The 20,248-nt window shown below is 37.3% G+C and overlaps 1 protein-coding gene across 2 annotated transcripts in view; it reads left to right on the top strand.

Moving 5' to 3' along the window:
* LOC124711221 (peregrin) overlaps positions 1-20,248 on the top strand; it is a 256,431-nt gene that overhangs the window by 162,013 nt on the left and 74,170 nt on the right. For both annotated transcript variants that reach the window (XM_047241178.1, XM_047241180.1), the window contains exon 16: positions 18,226-18,447. In XM_047241178.1, the coding sequence (XP_047097134.1) occupies positions 18,226-18,447 (222 nt within the window). The remainder of the gene's footprint in view (positions 1-18,225; positions 18,448-20,248) is intronic.

Here is a 20,248-nt window from a genome sequence, read left to right on the forward strand (position 1 = left end):
AGGAAGGAACTAATAGTCCCAAAAGGTTGTATAATGTATCTACTTTAATGTTTATCCCTCAACATTACTAAAATTTTCACTTCTGAAATTAGTACTGGCCAGAAATTCTGTGTCATATTTCTACAATTTTGTACTTACTGATTTATGTTACTAAATATAATTGTTTTATATTCAGTGCTTTCATATTATAGTAAAAATTATTGTTAATGGCTCCTGTATATAAATTAAGCTGTATGTTGTCAGTAATGTGTCAACAAGTCTTATAGTTTGCAGAAATAAACAACAGACTGAGTGAGGCCCAGTAAGAAAATCTGTACTGCATGATCTTAAGCTTTCCTGGGCAATCAGCTGTTTGTATTGATCTCGGATGTCCAGCCGGATGTAGTCTTTCAGAGATCTGCCAAAATTGTTTTCAGGGCTTGTCATATCACCCTTCCTATATCTTCATTTATTTCCTCTTCTCTTTCTATAGTATTATCTTCAAGTGTATCCTATAGTCAAGTATGCTTATAAAGCCTTTCATTTTTGTCCAACCAATCCTGCTTCACCAGTTTCCACTTACTGTCAGTCTCAATTTTTTTAGACGTTTGTATTTTTTCTTGTCTGTTTATTCTTAGATTTTTTTACTTTCGTCAATTTCATTCAGTGTCTCATTTGTTATCTAAGGGTTTCCATTGGGCCTTGCGTCTTTGATCCTTCATCTCTCAAAGCTATCCATTTGTCTTCCATTTCAGGTAATAGTTGTCTGAATTTTTTCATTGAAACTCTCAACAACCCCAGGTTATTTAAACTTATCCACCTCCTGTCTCTTTAATTTCCTGCATTCGTGCAATTTTTTAGTTTTAATCAGTTGTTCATAACTAATAAATTATGGTCAAAGTCCTTTTCTGACACTGGAAATGTTTTGCATTTTAAATATTCTGTGTCTTACTATTATGCAATGTATTTGGAAGTTTCTGGTGTCTGTCTACTGCTGTGAAAAAAAGTACTGTTAACATCCCATTATTTCTAAAAACACAGTTAAAGGAGCCACACAAATCAGAAGAGGGTTGTTTATTATCAAAATAGTTTTAACACGCCCTTACCAAATTGTCATGAAGATTCTGCACCTCAACAACAGTATAGGTTTTGTTCAAACTGCTCTCGCGTGTCCAGGCAGGTACAGTTGTTTCCATAACATATTTTGGCAGCATACCTTGCCATAATCTTCAGGTGATAGTTGTAGAATAAGTGCCTTCGTTACTGCACACCTCCTGTATACTCTCATCACTCCCCATCTCTTCCCTCTCAGTCACAAGCTGTTGAGCTCATGTTGAGTGGGTAGCAAGAAGGAGAACAATAAGAATATAAAGGAGGTGTAACATAGTGAATACACTTATTCTACAAGTATCACCTGAAGGTAAGATACACTGTAGAAATATCGTAAGATATATTAATTGGACAAAATACTCTCAGACTTCAAGAAAAATGGAAAAACTGGTAGAAACTGACCTTGGAAAAGATCAGTTTGGGTGGAGAAATATAGGAACATGTGAGGCTATACTGAATGTACAATATTATAATATTGACTGAAGAAATGGAACCCTACATTTGTAGCATTTTTAGATTCAAAGAAAGATTTTGAGAATGTTAACTGGAATGCACTCTTTGAAATTCTGAATGTTGTTGTTGTGGTCTTCAGTCCAGAGACTGGTTTGATGAAGCTGTCCATGCTACTCTATCCTGTGCAAGCTTCTTCATCTCCCAGTAGCTACTGCAACCTACATCCTTCTGAATCTGTTTAGTGTATTCATCTCCTGGTCTCCCTCTATGATTTTTTCCTCCACGCTGCCCTCCAACGCTAAATTGGTGATCCCTTGATGCCTCAGAATATGCCCTACCAACCGATCCCTTCTTGTAGCCAAGTTATGCCACAAATTTCTCTTCTCCCCAATTCTATTCAATACCTCCTCATTAGTTATGTGACCTATCCATCTAATCTTCGGCATTCTTCTGTAGCACCACATTTCAAAAACTTCTGTTCTCTTCTTGTCTAAACTATTTATCCTCCACATTTCACTTCTATACACGGCTACACTCCATACAAATACTTTCAGAAACAACTTCCTGACACTTAAATCTATATTCGATGTTAACAAATTTCTCTTCTTCAGAAACGCTTTCCTTGCCATTGCAGTCAACCTTTTATATCCTCTCTATTTCAACCATCATCAGTTATTTTGCTCCCCAAATAGCAAAACTCATTTACTACTTTAAGTGTCTCATTTCCTAATCTAATTCTGCAGCATCACCTGATGTAATTCGACTACATTCCATTATCCTCATTTTGCTTTTGTTTATGTTCATCTTATATCCTCCTTTCAAGACCATGTCCATTCTGTTCAGCTGCTCTTCCAGGTCCTTTGCTGTCTCTGAGAGAATTACAGTGTCATTGGTGAACCTCAAAGTTTTTATTTCTTCTCTATGGATTGTAATTCCTACTCTGAATTTTTGTTTTGTTTCCTTTACTGCTTGCTCAATATACAGATTGAATAACATCGGGGGATAGACTACAACCCTGTCTCACTCCCTTCTCAACCACTGCCTCCCATTTCATGCCCCTTGACTCTTATAACTGCCATCTGATTTCTGTAAAAATTGTAAATAGCCTTTCACTCCCTGTATTTGGTCCCTGCCACCTTTAGAATTTGAAAGAGAATATTCCAATCAACATTGTCAAAAGCTTTCTGTAAGTCTACAAATGCTAGAAACATAGGTTTGCCTTTCCTTAATCTATTTTCTAAGATAAGTCGTAGGGTCAGTATTGCGTCACGTGTTCCAACATTTCTACGGAATCCACACTGATCTTCCCCAAGGTCGGCTTCTACCAGTTTTTCTATTCGTGTTAGTATTTTGCAGCTGTGACTTATTAAACTGATAGTTCGGTAATTTTCACATCTATCAACATTCTGAATGTAATGGGGCTAAAATATAGGGAATCTCTCTTAGACTGCACGTACAAGATTTTCTCCAGAATCCTATAAGAGAGGATCAAAGAGCAACTAGAGGCAGAATTAGGTGAATGCCAAGGAGGCTTCAGACCTTGGAGAAGCTGTGCAGAACAGATCATCACTTTAAAATTAGCCATAGCATATTACAAGAAATGAAATATGTCTCTTGTAATAACCTTCGTGGACTTTAAAAAAGCATCAGACTGTATCCACAGATGCACAATGTTAAAAATCTTAAGAAATTTTGGGCTCCATACAAAATTAATGAAATTGATAGAACTCACCTTAATCAGCACTGTCAAATATCACACCAATGTAACTTTTTATGTGCAAAATAATTAGACACTGAAAAGATAAACTTTTTGACATCTAGTTTGTCTTCCTATTGACTGCTGTTCTCAAAATGTCCAAAATTTTTTATTTGAAGAAGACTGTTTTTAAAGTCAAGTTTCATACCTATGCCACCTTTTTTACACAAAATAGCTAGGCCCTAAAGGGCTGAACTTTTTGACACTTCATTTCTGTAGTTAACAGCAACTGTTTGTCATATATTACAGTTTTCCCTCAAATCACTAATTAGGTTTTTGGGTCAATCCAAATGAAGTGGTCCAATAAAAGTTGGTTGCTTGGCCATTTTTAAATATTTTAATTTTTTTATATGTGATTACCCTATAATTGAGAAGTTCAAAACAGTTATTTTAAAAAAATTATCTGTCACTTTTACTGAATGGCGGCCATTTTCATTTGTAAGCACACAACGATGTTTCAATTTAGAGACGTTAGCAAAAATATGAATATCTCTGTACTGGGTTAAGTTACAGCATTGCGCAAGAACACTTACAAATGTTTCCTTTATTTTTTATGAATTTTTGAAATTTGAAAATTTTCGTCATTTGTAAAGTTTGGGGTTTGTTATCTCAAAGGGGACTGAATATAAAAATATGATTTTTGCACAGTTTGCACACCTATACAATAGCAATGTACTGTAAAAATTTCAACATTGATATCTGACTGTGAACCAAGATATAATTTTTTGGAAATGAGGAGATAATTCACATTACTCTACAACTGATCTTATGGCTGTTGCCTGTTCATGTGTAATATTTGCGGGATATATTCAATTATTGTTGAAGAAAGGTACTGAATTATATACAAAAATAGTGGAAACATCACTGAAATTAACATTTATTTTGTTTTGACATACTTAAAATAAATATTTTCAATTAACATCCTTCGAGATGTGACTGTTCCAAAACCTGGTGGTGAATGTTAAGAACACTTATTTCTTCATACAGCTTCTGTGATATAGAATAAGACCTCCCAGTTGCTGTGGTAAATTCAAGGACTGAAAGTATCCTTAAAACATTTTTCATTGGTATCCAGACTTTGTCACTGGTAGATTTCTTGAATGATGTTCTTGGACCAGCAAGGTGGTAAAAATTCACAAAAACATCATTGTTTTCCAAACTTATTCTTTCAACCTCTGCAAGCCACCACTGCCCATCATACACACATGCCACTATGTCATTCAATGTTAAAGACAGACATGTAATTTTATTGACACAATTATCCTCATAAATTTCAGTTTCTGATGTTACATACATCAAACTAATTTTTCTGCAATGCCAAGGAATTTGTGGAAATGCCTTGTTCATTTTATTGCTGTACAGTTTTCAAATCTGGTTTGAGGTGCTGTTTTCATATACAGAACCACTTCTTCTTTCTTGATCAGAAAATAGGTAATGCCTTTGATATTATCCTTGCAAAAGACATACATGTCCTGTACTATGAGAATTTGGTCTGTGGTTGGTCTTTGTAGGCCGTCTTTACTTACTTCAAATTTTGTTGTACCTCCTACTCCATCATATGCATTTTCACCATGGCAAGATGCAAAAAAGCGCCATTCAGCCTCCAACCAAAAGTCTACTTTGTGGTTGCGCAGATTTGAAAAATTCTTTTTGCTCTTATACTGACTACCACTTCCATTTGAAAAGTATATCAGCTTCTCAACCTTGGGAAATTTTCTTTTATGTAATTTATTACGTAGTTTTGAAACACATATACAGCCAAAGTGTTGTGCTTAGAATGCAAATTGAAGAACTGCAAACTTCATCTTTCTCATTTTTAAAGTAGAGAATAAATGGATGCACTGTTGCCGGTTCATTGATCCAGTGGTGCCCTTGTATTGCATCCTGAATCACAATTGTAAAATTTTCTGCAAAATCAGTTGTCACTATGCATTCAGTTTCATGAAGTTGTGCTTTTTTGTCCTTCAAAAACTTACTTTGGATTTTAGGAACATAGTGGTAACTTTTGAGTTTTTGTAAGTTATCAATTAAGTATTCCAAGCACTCTTCCTGATTGTGACCCACTGTTTGAACGTAATACTGTCTGGCATTTCTTCATCATATTCGTGAAACAATTCAATAATGGTTTCCTTACCGTGGCAGCATTTATTACACAAACTCATCATTCAGTCATAACTGTTACTGTCACAGACCATTAAATCTACTTTGAAGGTAAGATCACCTGCAATCATCAGTTTGACATTTTGATGATATGAACAAACACATATGGAGTGTGTCCCTGAGGATCCATCCAAAATATACCACTTATGGTGGAGGTCACAAAATTTTGACCTCCCAATTTTGCATTCAGGGTGAGAATTTTTGAAAGCTACATAAAGTTCATTTAAATTTGACAGCACTAGTCGTTTCTGCTTTGTTACGTTAACTCCATTCATAACAACTCTTTTTGATATCTTTGCAACCTGGGCATATTCTACTGTTTTTATCATCTTCAAAAAACTGCTGGATCTTTTTAATTGTTTCTTCACTTACACCTACTCCTTTCTTCTTCCCTAAAACTGGAAGAATTCCTTGCTCTTTCACTAATTTTCTGTTTAGTTTAACCAAAAGATGAGAAATGTTGAATTCCAGAACTATTTTTTCTCTTGACCATGAGTCAGGTAGCTAACTTAACATTTTAACTTTTTCCTCTTTAGATGTCACTGAACATTTAATTTTTTATTTCTCTATTAAGCTCAAATATTCTGTGTCAGATGATGCTGGTGGTAGGTTTTCTTCTTCTGTATTATTAAAACATGATTCCAAGTCGTTTCTAATTTTGTCTGAAATTTGTTGTACCTTATTTTCAATAGCTGCTTTTCTTTTTCTGCTACTTAATTTTATTATTTTCGAAGCAGGAGATACATCTAACATAGAACAAGCAAAATCCAATATACTAACAGCTTCCTCATTAGGAATATAAATATCATTAACAAGATTACATGATTCTGGTTCTGTGTTCTCGACAAATATTTTGAGTAACAGTTTGGGCACAGGGAATTTCCAGGAATCACATTATGTTTCACTTGGGAAGCTGTTTCACTCTGACATAACAAGGACAAACGTTCAAGTTTTATTTCCCTCAAACCTTTAGTAATAGGCATTTTATGAACTTTAAGTGGATCACAGCACTTTCTTCCAAAAATGTGGTTCTACTCCAGAATATATTTCTTCTCTTGATACTCACACACTGATGTTACAGAAGAACTTACTCGAAATTTAAACAAAGTTTGTCTAACTTCATCAAAGTCATTGGCATTTTTCAAGTTTTTAGAAACTGAACCATAAACTGTTTGTGACACACATCACTTGCTATATGTTCATCCATGTTATTGCATTCCAGTTAATCTCTCAAAATTAATTACAAATTACACACAGAACAAAGCACATAACACATTCTACACTCTCGATGAAGTATGTACATCCTCTCTAATAGAGGTTTCAGAACAGACTGACTACAACAATGCCACACCCAGCAATAATATACTTCTACACTGCCACACCAGCAATAATGTACTTCTTTATTGACAATAAACCTAAAGGTAAATGAGCATTTTTATTACCATAGAACAAAAGCGAAAGCTCCTATTGTTTAATATTGCATTATTAGAAATAAATAAACTAAATGAATATTGGGTGATAGTGTTAACTAAATATATGTCACAATTAAATTTTATTACAATGGAACAATAAACCATTTAAATAGGTGACAGCTATAAGATTAGTTGTAGAGTAATGAGAATTATTTCCTCCTTTTCAAAATTTTATGTCTTTATTCACAGTCATATATCAATGTTGAAATTTTTACAGTACGTTGCTATCATATAGGTGTACAAACTGTGCAAAAATCATATTTTTATATTCAGTCCCATTTGAGATAACTAACCCCAAACTTTGCAAAAAATGAAACATTTGTAAGTGTTCTTGCTCTATATGAGGCTAATAGTGTATGATATCTAACTATAGGGAAAAATACTCTCATAAATCACTCCTTGTTTGTTATTTTTGGGCCTAAAAAGTGTATTTTTGAAAATTTGAATACCAAACTTTGGAGGTCATTTTGACTGGATATTTTTGAATTCAGGGTATTTTGTGTAATAGACAATGTTGTAGAGGACACTTTTCTAAAAACAATAATGTCAATTGCAATGTTGTAACTAGAGATATTAAAATTTTCACTAATGTCTCCAGACTGAAAAATCATCACTCACCTACATATAAAAGTGGTTGCCATCCAGTAAAGGTGCAAGATAAATTATTTTAAAAAACTGTTTTGAACTTCTCAAATATAAGGACAATCACATATAAAAAAATTAAAATATTTAAAAATGGTCAAGCAACCATCACTGGACCACTTCATATGGATTGACCCTTTTCTTCATTACTATGACTACTTTAAAGCCACTACATATTCTTTTTCCGAAATTAAACCTCACACTGATCAATTTTATACCCAATTTGTCCTTTTCCCTAGCTGTATTTGGTTATGACTGTTCAGACAAAAGCCCATTGTGTTATTTATACGGAGTCTTGTTTTCATTATGTTCAAATATTTGAGCAACAAGAGTAATGAAATGTAGTCTAATTAAATCAGGTGATGCTAATAGAATATTAGGAAATGAAACATTAAAAGTAGTGGCATTAGATTCTCAACATCCTGAGTGGGTTGAAGAACCCTGCCCATAATGCTCCAAATGTTCTCAATTGGGGAGAGATCCGGTGACCTTATGGCCAAGATAGGGAGACAAGCGGTAAAAACTCTCACCATGTGTGGATGGGCCTTATGTTGGTGAAATGTAAACCCAGGATGCCCTGCATAGGCATAGAATATTGTCAACATACTGCTGTGAAATGAGATGGTACCGCAAAAGGTAACTCCTGGTTGTTTGGCCATGTGGTAGGTGACAGTCAGGTCAGTATCCTACCACTGTCTGGGGCATATCCACACGCACCTTCACTCATCATAGGAGCTCAGTTCAAAGCAGGACTTATCACTGAAAACAATTCTATTTCAGTCAGTGAGATTCCAGGCCGAATGTGCCCAACACCACTGCAAACAGGCTTGTTGGTTTCAGAGGTCAATGGTACTCAGTGCAAGGGGCACTGTGGGCTCAGCCCCCTTTCTGTGAGCCACTTATTAATGGTCTTTGTGGTCACTGAATCACTATTTGCACATCGGATTGATGATAGTGATGAATTTGGGGGTCTGAGTGCCTCTCTGATGATTGTTGTGTCTGTCGTTTCTCTAGGTCGACTATTTCACCCATTACTGCCAGTATTGTCGAATAGTGGCATCGTTCCTATTCAAATGTCAAATGATTCGCTGATTTCTCCAAGCAGCTTCTTTGAACCCAACTACACGTCCTCTCTCAAATGCTGACATTTGTATATATATTGTTAATGTGCCTCTCTGTGAGGTATAGTTACTGTCCAACCGAGTACACGGAATGATTTATATGTACCTGTTTACTATTCTTGCCAGCTGTCGAGTGAAATTGTGCTGCAGTGTCACACATTTATCCATCGGCCTCCAGAGTTTACAATTTTGCATTTTCCATCAGTGAATTTTTGACAAAATGGCATAACCCCTTCGTGGTATATTCTCTCTCTCTCTCTCTCTCTCTCTCTCTCTCTCTCTCTCTCTCTCTCCCCCCCCCCCCCCCCCCGCCGCCCCCCTCCTCTCTGTGTGTAAATGTAAATCTAAGTTTATGAAGTCTTTTAATGTATTTGCATGAGCACTGCCTTGTACAGAAGTGAAAAATGGACAATAAGCAGTTCAGGCAAGAATCATTCAATTTTATTTATTTGGTTGCCAAATGATGCTTCTCCACCAAGTTCTTAAACTTCTCTCCCTCCTTGAATCCATCCCAGAAACCATCACATCCTTGTCCCAAAGTATTAGTCTTCCTGTTGGTCATTTACCTGTGAATTTTAAATTGTACATTATTCTTGGTAGCCTGTTAGCATCCATGAGTCTCACATGTCCATAACATCCAGCCGCTATAAGATTATTTTATTTTGAAGTCTTACAACACACTGGTTTTCAGATTTCCACATTTCAGGTACTATCTCTCCTGCATCTTTTACACCATGCTACAGGCAAAACTTATCCCAGTCGCGTAAGTTCTACTGGTCTCTTTACTTTCCAGTGTCTATGAATCACAACCATATTTCAAAATGGGTCTTTAACTCTTTGGTAGAAGTTAGTACTTGGGTGTATTCTTTGAGTGATTCCTTTGTCTGTAGAACCAGAATTGTAGACAACACAGACAAGAGATTTGAAATGATGGGTTATCTGTAGCTGTTTCCCCTCAGGTTAAACATGTCCCAATAGCTGTCCATATATTTTCATGACCATTGCTTCACTTTTCTCCTGGGTGAAAATGAGACCACATATTTTAGCAGCTTCTGCCCAGGTGTTTATTTGATCTGGAAGGTCTTCTTTAGAGTCATACCACAAAAATATTATGAGCAAACAACATGGATTTCTTTTTTCACCTCTGGTTGTTTGGTGTACTTTCCCCTTGATTTCATTCATTATAGTAATGAAAAGAAGAGGATGCAGAACTCCACCTTGCCTTAAACCAAATTTCATGCCAAAGGATTCAGTCATTTGTACAGGTGATTTGGCATTACTGTGGCTGTCACGGTACACATTCTTGATCCCATGTATCATGTCGTCCTGTACTCCAGTTTTCTTCAGTATTTCCCACATTCTTCCTTGTCCACAGCATCAAACATTTTCTTTTGAAGTGTGGACTAAAGAAGAATTTTGAAAATTTGATGAGTTGATCGAAAAGGAGTATAAAAGTGAAAATAAGTTGTGATCTCCCAGATATGTCTGATGTACAAGGCCATGGTTGTGTGTTTGTGTGTGTATGTGGGTGGGGGTAGAGATAGTGACTAGGAAAAGAACAAAAGGTTCAAAACTAGTGTGATTCCTGAGCTATTACCTCTTACATGTGCACAACCCATAAACCAACTACAGATGTGTGGACATCTTTCCTCCCATCATCATAAAACCCAAAAGCCACTATTTAAGCTGTACCAGATTGTGAGTACTTACATCGGTACATGTGTATATATATAAATTTTGTTTATTTGTCCAAATTCTTGCATACAGAGTGTGCATAGACGACAGCTTTCACCTCATACCTTCTTAAGGCTTTTTGTATCTACTTCAGTGACTTATACTTATTTAGTATTTATTGTTAAGATATTATGAGACCTAGTTCAGAAGACACAGGACAAAAAATTTGATGTGGAAGTTTAACAGTCTAGTTATAGAAAAGTTCTAGAGGTTTGTTCTCTCTCTCTCTCTCTCTCTCTCTCTCTCTCTCTCTCTCTCTTCCTCCCTCCCTCCCTCTGCGCGTGCACACACACAACTCTGTGTGTGTGTGTGTGTGTGTGTGTGTGTGTGTGTGTGTGTGTGTGTGTGTGTGTGTGATGGGGGTGGCCAGGGGGTCGGGGGGTGTTAGTAGAGATATACTTTCCATGGCTTCTTTTTAGTTCTAACACACTGTTTTTGGTTTTTTCGATTATGATCCAGTTGTTTAATTTTTTTACCCTGTTATATTGTGACTTCATTGCTTTCACAACATTTACTTAGCATTTCCATAGTCTTAGTGTAGGTAACATCCTTATTAGTTTCTTCTCCATTTTATGCTTGTTTCAGAATATTCACAATTATTTCCACTATTCTGAATAAAATGTTATCATGCTTTAGTGACATCCAAGGATTGATTTCCTGCATGAATCACAACAGTGCTGGCATGACATGCTTAAGCCAATACCTTGATGCACCCACAGTCTGTTGCATCTTCCAATTGCAAAAATGTTATGAAGGTTAGAGAAAATACAAAGATTTTTTTTTATCTTAAACATCCTCCTGTCTTTTCTGTCTGAGGTTCTGAAATATGTTTTGAATCCAATTGAAAATTTTGTTATTATCTTTTGATCATAAAAATATGTTTTTCTGTATAGCATTCCTCTGAAAACTGAACATCTTATTTTTCTCTGTCACACATTGCTACTGCACATCTAGCTATGGTGAAAAGGCATATAACATATGCACATATGATTCCTTTACTAACTTAATGTGAGGCTTCGTTTATAAATTGGGCATTGACTTTAAAACCTGAATGATTCCTCTCCATCTCTTGAAAAGAGGAGCTAGAGACAGATAGAGAGAGAGGCAAGTTTGGTAGAACAAGGCTCCAAAGTCTTAATGAAAAGTTTGAGTATGTTGCATACTGTTTATTGATGTCAGTATATTTATCAACTGAAAAAACAATTTCAACAGTCTGTCACCCTCAAGCATACTTGCAAGAGAGCAAGCAGGACTCGGGAAAGGGAGGGGGGGGGGGGGGGGTGGTAGAAGGTTGATGGAAAAAGACTCGACATCCTTTAATAAATTTTTTTAATTTGTTGAATACTGTTTACGGATGTCACAATACTTATTAATTGCAATCGTAATTTCAACTATTATTCTTTTTCAAGCATACGTTAGAATATATTAATAACACAGCTGTGCAAAGTTTACAAAGCCCATTTCATGGTGACAGAAACACCTATTACTGATGTAAGAAAAAACATGACGTCCAAAATCTTGGGTTGGATTACAAAATACAGATTCCCAGTGGCTGCATTTGTTTTTCAAACTCAGCTGTCCTATACCTGTAATTAAGCAAATAAACAAAATGTCACAAGAGACATAGTTCAGTCATCATGTTTGCTTTTCCAATTGTAAATAAGTATCTCTGCCAACATGAATTAAGAATCCACCAATTTCCTTCAGTTGTAATATTGCTAATATATGCCACAACATTAAACCTTCAGTCACAACTACAACTACAAAATGAATTTTTTTGTAAGTTAAACTTCAGAAAAATTCATGCAGCCAAACTTATTTTTCTATTTAGTCTCCTGAATCGGAAACACATTATCCCAGTGGATAGACAATTTCTTGGTCCTGTTTTCATGAAACAAACATGGCTTTAACAGCAGCCAGTTGCACACAAAACATTTCATCAATGCCATCATCACCAAATCTGTCTTATCCAACTGCTTCCTTTAGTGGTCCAAACAAATGAAAATTGCAGAGCAGTAAGTCTGGCCTGTACAGAAGGTATTCTAGTGTGGTCCAGAACAATACATGAATGTTTTGTGAAGTTTAGGCGGATGTGTGGGTTGGAACATTCTCATGAAGCACGATCCCATCCCAGATTGGAAATGTGCAGCTTATCAAGAGCATATAACATGACATCTTGTGGAAATCGGGTTTTCTGCCGGATATCAGCGTCTTCCAAACACGATATTTCGACGTCATTACTTGACGTCTTCATCAGGTGTTCCCTGAGACTGGCTGTTTGCTGGACCGGGTCGCATATTTATGCCTGCCCGGTGCCTGGGGTTCTGTTTGCCGTTCCCTAGTCGGTCCGCGCCCACGAGTCGCGCTATCCTGCCGCTCTAGGTGTTCCCTATTCCGTCCGCGCCCACTCTGGCCGCCTCCAACTGCGGTCATGGCCTCCTGGTGTTGCCTTCTCGGTCCGCGCCCGTCAGTGGTGCTCCCCTGCCACTCTGGACTGGGAGCGCCACTCACGGGCGCGGACCGAGAAGGCAACACCAGGAGGCCATGACCGCAGTTGGAGACAGCCAGAGTGGGCGCGTTCGGAATAGGGAACACCTAGAGTGGCAGGATAGCGCGACTCGCGGGCGCGGACCGACTAGGGAACGGCAAACTGAACCCCAGGCACCGGGCAGGCATAAATATGTGACCCGGTCCAGCAAGCAGCCAGTCTCAGGGAACACCTGATGAAGACGTCAAGTAATGACGTCGAAATATCGTGTTTGGAAGATGCTGATATCCGGCAGAAAATCCGATTTCCACGAGATGTCATCAAATCACCGGGAAAGTCTAAGAAATTACAGCATTTAACATGATCAAAAACTAGGTAAGTGGCTGAAAATAAGGTCCATGAAAGAATACAGAAGGTTCAGCTCATCACCTAACTTGGTTAAAATCTCTGATACAATCTAAATAAACCTTAATAGTTATGTGAACTTCTGGAGAAACTTCGTACTTTGTAAGTCTCAAGTATTTGTGGCCAGTAATAATAGTGTCACAGAGCACATAGCAATCACAGTACAGGACACACACAGATAATTTTCCCTTATATTGTGCCTCCTTGTCTAGCCTTCAGAATGGGTTCTATGTTTGTTAAAAAGATCTTTAACATACCTTCAGCAGACATAAAATGAAATATTGTCAAATTTAAGACATGTCTTGATAATCTGTCATAGAAATAATTTGACTGCCTAGGGTCAAGTATTGAAAACTCACATTTGCAATGTAACAAATAATAAAACTTCCTGGCAGATTAAAACTGTGTGCCCGACCGAGACTCGAACTCGGGACCTTTGCCTTTTGCGGTCAAGTGCTCTACCATCTGAGCTACCAAAGCACGACTCACGCCCGGTCCTCACAGCTTTACTTCTGCCAGTATCTTGCCTCCTGGTAACAAATAATAGTTTTTACTGTCAGTAGCCCCATAATCTTACAGATGCAGGTAACATGTGGTTTTTGGGAAAAAGATATTACAGGAGAGAAAGGAAGAAAGAGGAACTCAGGGAGGGGGAAGACAACTGCATTTGTTAAGAGATGGAAAATGCAAGAGTATCACAGAGAACAGGCTCTTGAGTGGCATACATGAAATATAGGTAGTGAGGACAAAATAGATTGTAGACTGCTGTAGCAAACATTCATGTTTTATGATTGAGAAAAAATTACTGTCAGCAGGTGAAATATTTCCACTTAGAACTTAGAGAAAAAAAGACTGTATGAAAATAAAGTTTGTAAAGAAATAGAACAGTAAATATAGATGTTAGCAACACCTAAATACACAAAAATGTTTTGAGTAGTAATCTTAAAAATGGTGGCACAGTAACATGAAACAAATGGAAAAGTGGGCAGGGTTGGGGAGGCTGAAGCGAAATGACTGTGTAAACCCAGAGCCATTTAACCCTCGAGCATGTGCACCACATTTTCATTAGTTGAGCAGACGCACCGGGCATTTTGTGCTCCAGTACACAATTAGCATAACACAGTCTTAAACTTTGGGAAAGTTATATTTATTTTGTAAATACTGTTACTGACCATTTCAATTCTATACTTTTTGTGAATTTGATTGATTATTTGAACTTTTTAGGGTAATATTTAAATATTTCATGAAAATTTAATACAAAGTGTTTTGATTAAGGTTTACTTACTTTATTTTTTCAGCATTGTGCAAGTCCCTTACAATTTAAGCCTCATGAATGAAATCCACTGTTTAAAAAAGGGCTTACTCATTACTGTTGCAAGTGCAAGCAACTGTCACGTGTTTCTTATAAACAAACTTTTAGCATATATCACATGTAATTGTTCTTGATACATCTTTTCTTAGCCACAAATTACACACTTCTCATGTTTCTTGTTTGCTGATTTTTGGGAAGCGGGTGGACATACGTCTTTCTTTCTCAAGGGTTCTAGATATTTAATCAAGAAAACAGAAATGTTACCAGGCAGACACGTTATTTTGGATCTTTCAGTCAATGGGACTTCATCAATGCCATTGATAAATTTTCAAAAAAATTCTTCTTGCATAATGTGGGTTTTTTATATTTGAGGAATACAAAATCTGTGCATTTATTTCTGATACATTCATGAGAGAGTAAAAGACACACATTGGCCATTGTCTTTTATGCGCGAGGCATTGTATACATTACATAATTGATCCATGATGTCAACTCTCCTTTTTTCATGTTGTAGTCCATTATTATTTCAGGCATATTTGTCTTATCATCAAGTTTTGGTAGTTTTCGCATCATTGAGAACAGTATCACTGATTTGTTTTTCTTTGGTACATATGATGTGAGAACTATGTCTTTTTGAAATCTAAAGATTGAATGCCCAATTTTTCATATTTTACTTGCCTGAAATTCGTCAGGTATTTCTCCTGTGTCCTTCTTCAGCGTGGCAATATAAGTCAGCTGCTTCTTTAGGAAAGATGTCACCAAAGGGGAAATGGTGTATCAGTTGTCAAATGTGGCGTTTCTGTTGCAACCTTTGATGTTAGGAACAGGTGCATTCCTATGTTGCCTGGCTTGTTTGAGATCAGATATGGGCCATCCTCTTGTTTCCCGCAGTATACTTCCTAATTACTTGTAAAAAATGTTTTTGAGTCTGACATAACAAAGATCTTGACTGTGTATTTTGCAGGCTTATTGAGGATATAAAAAAATCTCTATGAAACTGCAATGTCCACAGAAAGCCTCCAGTTTCTCATAATTAGTCACAAAGGGCCTGAGGTTGTACAAATTTTCTGCAGTTGAGAACAAGCAGCTGCAAGAAAGGATGAATAGCAGCTAGTTTGTATGTTTTTCTTCTTTCAGCTTGTGTGTCCTTGTGATCAAATCACATACAGTGGAGTAAAAACAAAAATCTCTTGTAATAACTTATACATGCTTTTACAACTTGCATTCCTGTTATATCTGAGTGCCATAGCTCGAGTATGTTAGTGTGATGCTCTTTCTTTATTCCAGTCGGATATAAACATCCCAGTAAAGCAAGTATGTCAGTTCCTATATAAATTTGTGTCAGTGACCATATTGTCTATCATACTGTTGTCTATTATTTTTTGAAAAGCAGAAATTTCAGTACTCGGGTCATCTGCATTGCTTCTAGGACCAGGAAACACTTTCACTACATTCTTATTTCTAACTTTACTGTGGTTAAGTATTCCATTCCTCTTCACCTTGTAAAGTCATCTCTGCCAGTAAAAAATTCCACATTGTCACTCAAATCACTGTTGTCTACTTCAATAACAGATGATATGTCTTGTTCAGAATCACTGTCATGCTCACTTTCTAGCATTACTTCCACCTCCTCGTCTGATTCCCCACTGCCACTGCTGCACAGTTCATGATCTGACATGTCCAACAACTCCAGCAGAATGTTGACTATTTCTTCGGGCACCATTTCCCTGAATAAGTAACAGAATAGTTAGTTTTTTCAAAGCACTGATCTGGTATACACATGCATGTTTTCACGTATGTACCAAATATGTATTTACTTGAGGACAAGGCACAAGGGATTCTTTCTACACCAGTGGCATTCTGCCAACAGATTCACAGAACAAAAGGCACACAGAAAGTTACAGAGTGAAACTAACTGCAACAGATTGTAGTCGAGACAACAACAGAGGAATAGCTAGTGTGCCAGTAATCTCTGACAGAAAGCAGTGTTGCCACTAACACAAAACTAAACATGGTGCAGTCTATATCAACAGAACATCTGCTCAAGAGTTAAAAAGATGGAATGATTAGCTGAGGAGGAGGTGATGCTTGACAGGAAAGCTCAAGAATCAATGATCTGTACGAGTAACTAGGAATTGTTATAAGCAAATGGGAGAAGCAAAGTTACTGTTATCATCTACAGACTTCTGAAACACAAATACTGAAAGAAGGTATTCACATTAACCATAACACTTAGTCTATTGGATTCGCCATTTTCTTAGCCTCAAAAACATATTATTTGTATGTTGTGCTCTTATATGATACTCTTCACATTGCCATGAACCCTTAGATTACATAAATTATTCTCAGTTTTTAGCTGCATCATTTGAATTTGAATTCTTGAGCGTTTGAAAGTTTTCATCACAATTGTCATCAGAAATTATATCTGCTGACTGACAGAAGTGATAAGGTATGGTTATGTTCATGAAGTAGCGAACTCTACAATCTTCCAGAGGCGCTCTGTATTCCGTTGTGTGTGGGAAGGCAAGTCCAGCAGAAAGCAGCAGGTCTGCCCCACCATGGGACCACATAATGTCACAACTTGTGAGGGGCCAGTGCTTTCTGAAGCAGCACTGGCTCCTCATGCTTGTTGAAATTATGCCATCCTGCAGCAGGCCAGTACCATTCTCAGCAAAGAAAGGTTGTAACTTCTGTTGGTGATCGTGATAGCTGTTGGAAACCTGAGAATTTTAACTCAGTTGGTGTGAGTTGAAAACTTTGGTATGGATTTGTCCCCATACTTCAAATACCTTACAATCATGCCTGTTGTGTATTATTCCACCCATTAATTTTATTCTGAAATTTTCAAGCATTCTTTATACTTTTTAGTTGGCAGTGTTTAAATTTCATCTTTCATGCATTTTGTCTTGCCCTTCAGCTCTTACTTTTCTTTTTATCAGGTCAGTGTTTGTGATAGCTGTTGGACCTGGATGTAGGGAGTACCTAAACCAGTATTGATAATGGAAAGCTACAGACCAGCACCAAGCAAAACTGATTGGACTCCTAATTAGACATGTTATTCTTCTGCAAAACATTTTCGAGGACAAGATCATATGTAAGAAAATGAGGGGACAACCTAGAACATCCTATTTAAAAAATACGAGCAGAGAGATGGGATGTTGTACATATATGGATATGAAGAGGACTGCTGAAGAGAGGAAGCTATGGCTAAAGAGGCAAGGCTTAGCCTCTTGAAAGAAGAAGAAGAATAGTGTTGGTTACCTGTGTCTCCTGTGTGGCTTTATTACTTGTTCCTTTGGGACTGAATGCTGGTTGCTAAAATAGCCATAATCACTCTGATACCTTCTCCTTCCTTTATTTCATAGATCCTGTATTTTTTTATTTCCATCTAGTAGTACTAAGAATAAGAAAGTGCACTCCTCCAGAATACTGGCCATTCCATTTAATAATATTTATTGTCATGTCAAACTTCCTCTGTTATGTGAAAGGTGACCTTTCTTCATCCACACTTGACAGTTTTGTTCCACTGGTGTGTGTAGAGAGAATAAATTATTGGACAGACATTCTATGTTTACCCACCGTGTGGTTTACAGTTTCCTTACCACAACCTGCGAGACGGGGTCGACGCAGGAGAAGGCCTGGCCGCCGCCCTAATCGTGAACGACACGCTGGATTGGAAGGAAACTTTAGGCCACAGGAAGGAGGTAGTAGTGGAGGTGTGGCAGCTGGGGCTACCACTGCAACAACAGCAAAGGCTGCGAGCCAGACACAGCAGCAGGCACAGTCTGTGGTAACAGACACACAGCCTGTCAAAGGTAAAATATGTACCTGTAGGTAATAATGCTTCTCTTATAACATATTTATTACTTTACATATCGCCTCTTCATACAGAGAGAAGTACAGTTCATGGAGCAATGTTTTACGTTGTAGCCATAACGCAAGTACTCTTTTTTTTAAATGTGTGCGGAAGGATCTGAGAAAACTTGGTAGCCGATTTAAGGACTGTAGCCTCATTATTAGTGAGCACTGTACCTTAGTTTTATTAAATGGTGTTAAAATAGCAATGTTAAACCTGATAGAGAACTGCTGAATCTCCCAACTAAAAGCAATAACCAGTATAGCACAAAACTTACTCTCTGAAGCAGAACACTAAATTGTTATTTCTGTCAAGAAAGTTACTTACAATGCAGGATGCAAACCAAAATTGATGTATGGGCTGAAGCAACCAAAAATTTATTTACTGTCATTTAATATCACTGGTAATTTCTTTATTATTTATTTAGCTTACAACTAGTATCACACCACACACCAAAAAATTATAAATATATGTAATACACAGAAAAAGGCATAATTACAAGTTAATTCAACTTCCAGTATTAACAAAGCACAGAAAGTCACAAATATATATATTCAACTGCTGAATGTATTGAATTGATATCTTCGTTGCCATGAGTCACAGCTGGGCACTATTAATTCCTATTTGTACACTGAGTCAGTATATCTTCCATGATTTGTCCTTGTTCTCTTTATCACAGATCAGATCTTGTGGTGCTCTCCAAAACCTGGTGGCCTGAACAAGATGACGGGCACCTTAAGCTGTTCTGGGATAGCACTGTTGTGCCATATTTTTGTCCATTATTCTGTTGTTGTTACTACGTTGCTTATCAGAAATTTTGCATCTTGTAGATGCATGTGACGTGAGCAAAGTCTGTTTTTATTGAGTGCAGGTATATCCTCATGTACAGGGAGATGAGAATCACCAGTTATTTTTGCGAACTCTTGCTTCAAGCAGAGTCTCGCCACAAAAATGGGGGAGCCACATGACTGACAATGGGTGACCAGAAAGCTGGAGTGTTTGTGATTATGCTTTGATGATGCACATATTCTGGTTGAATTGCATGTCAACAAGTCTGATGTATGCGCTGTTGATCTGGACTGCAGCACAGTATTCTGCCACAGGATCCATCAATCCAAGAGCAGAAGTTGTTAGTGTTGGAGCTGAAAAGCCCACTTCATACGACAAAGTATCTACAATATGTTATTTCTTGTCTTTGTCTTAGTGCAATTTTACAGCAAGTGCTCTTAAAACTTGAGTGTCCTACAGGAGTGACCCCTAGATAACATAGAAACGTAGAAACTGGTGACTTCTGTTTTGGCATCCTTGGCTGTAATCTCCAGTTGCAGAAGTGTTTTCGACAGTTTGTGTGCCTTTGGTCCTGACAGACTCAGTAACGCCCAGGTCTTTGTAGCTCACAGTTTGTCCCCAGTCATCGGGACATCCAAATTACCTTGATGTCTTAGACATGTCTGCTATACTGAGTGTTACAAAAAGGTACGGCCAAACTTTCAGGAAACATTCCTCACACACAAATAAAGAAAAGATGTTATGTGGACATGTGTCCGGAAATGCTTAATTTCCCTGTTAGAGCTCATTTTAGTTTTGTCAGTATGTACTGTACTTCCTCGATTCACCGCCAGTTAGCCAAATTGAAGGAAGGTGCTTGTGTTGACATGTGACTCATTGCTCTACAGTACTAGCATCAAGCACATCAGTACGTAGCATCAACAGGTTAGTGTCATCACGAACGTGGTTTTGCAGTCAGTGCAATGTTTACA

Source organism: Schistocerca piceifrons, chromosome 8 (genome assembly GCF_021461385.2).
Source record: "Schistocerca piceifrons isolate TAMUIC-IGC-003096 chromosome 8, iqSchPice1.1, whole genome shotgun sequence".
In the NCBI taxonomy this organism is placed as follows: domain Eukaryota; kingdom Metazoa; phylum Arthropoda; class Insecta; order Orthoptera; family Acrididae; genus Schistocerca; species Schistocerca piceifrons.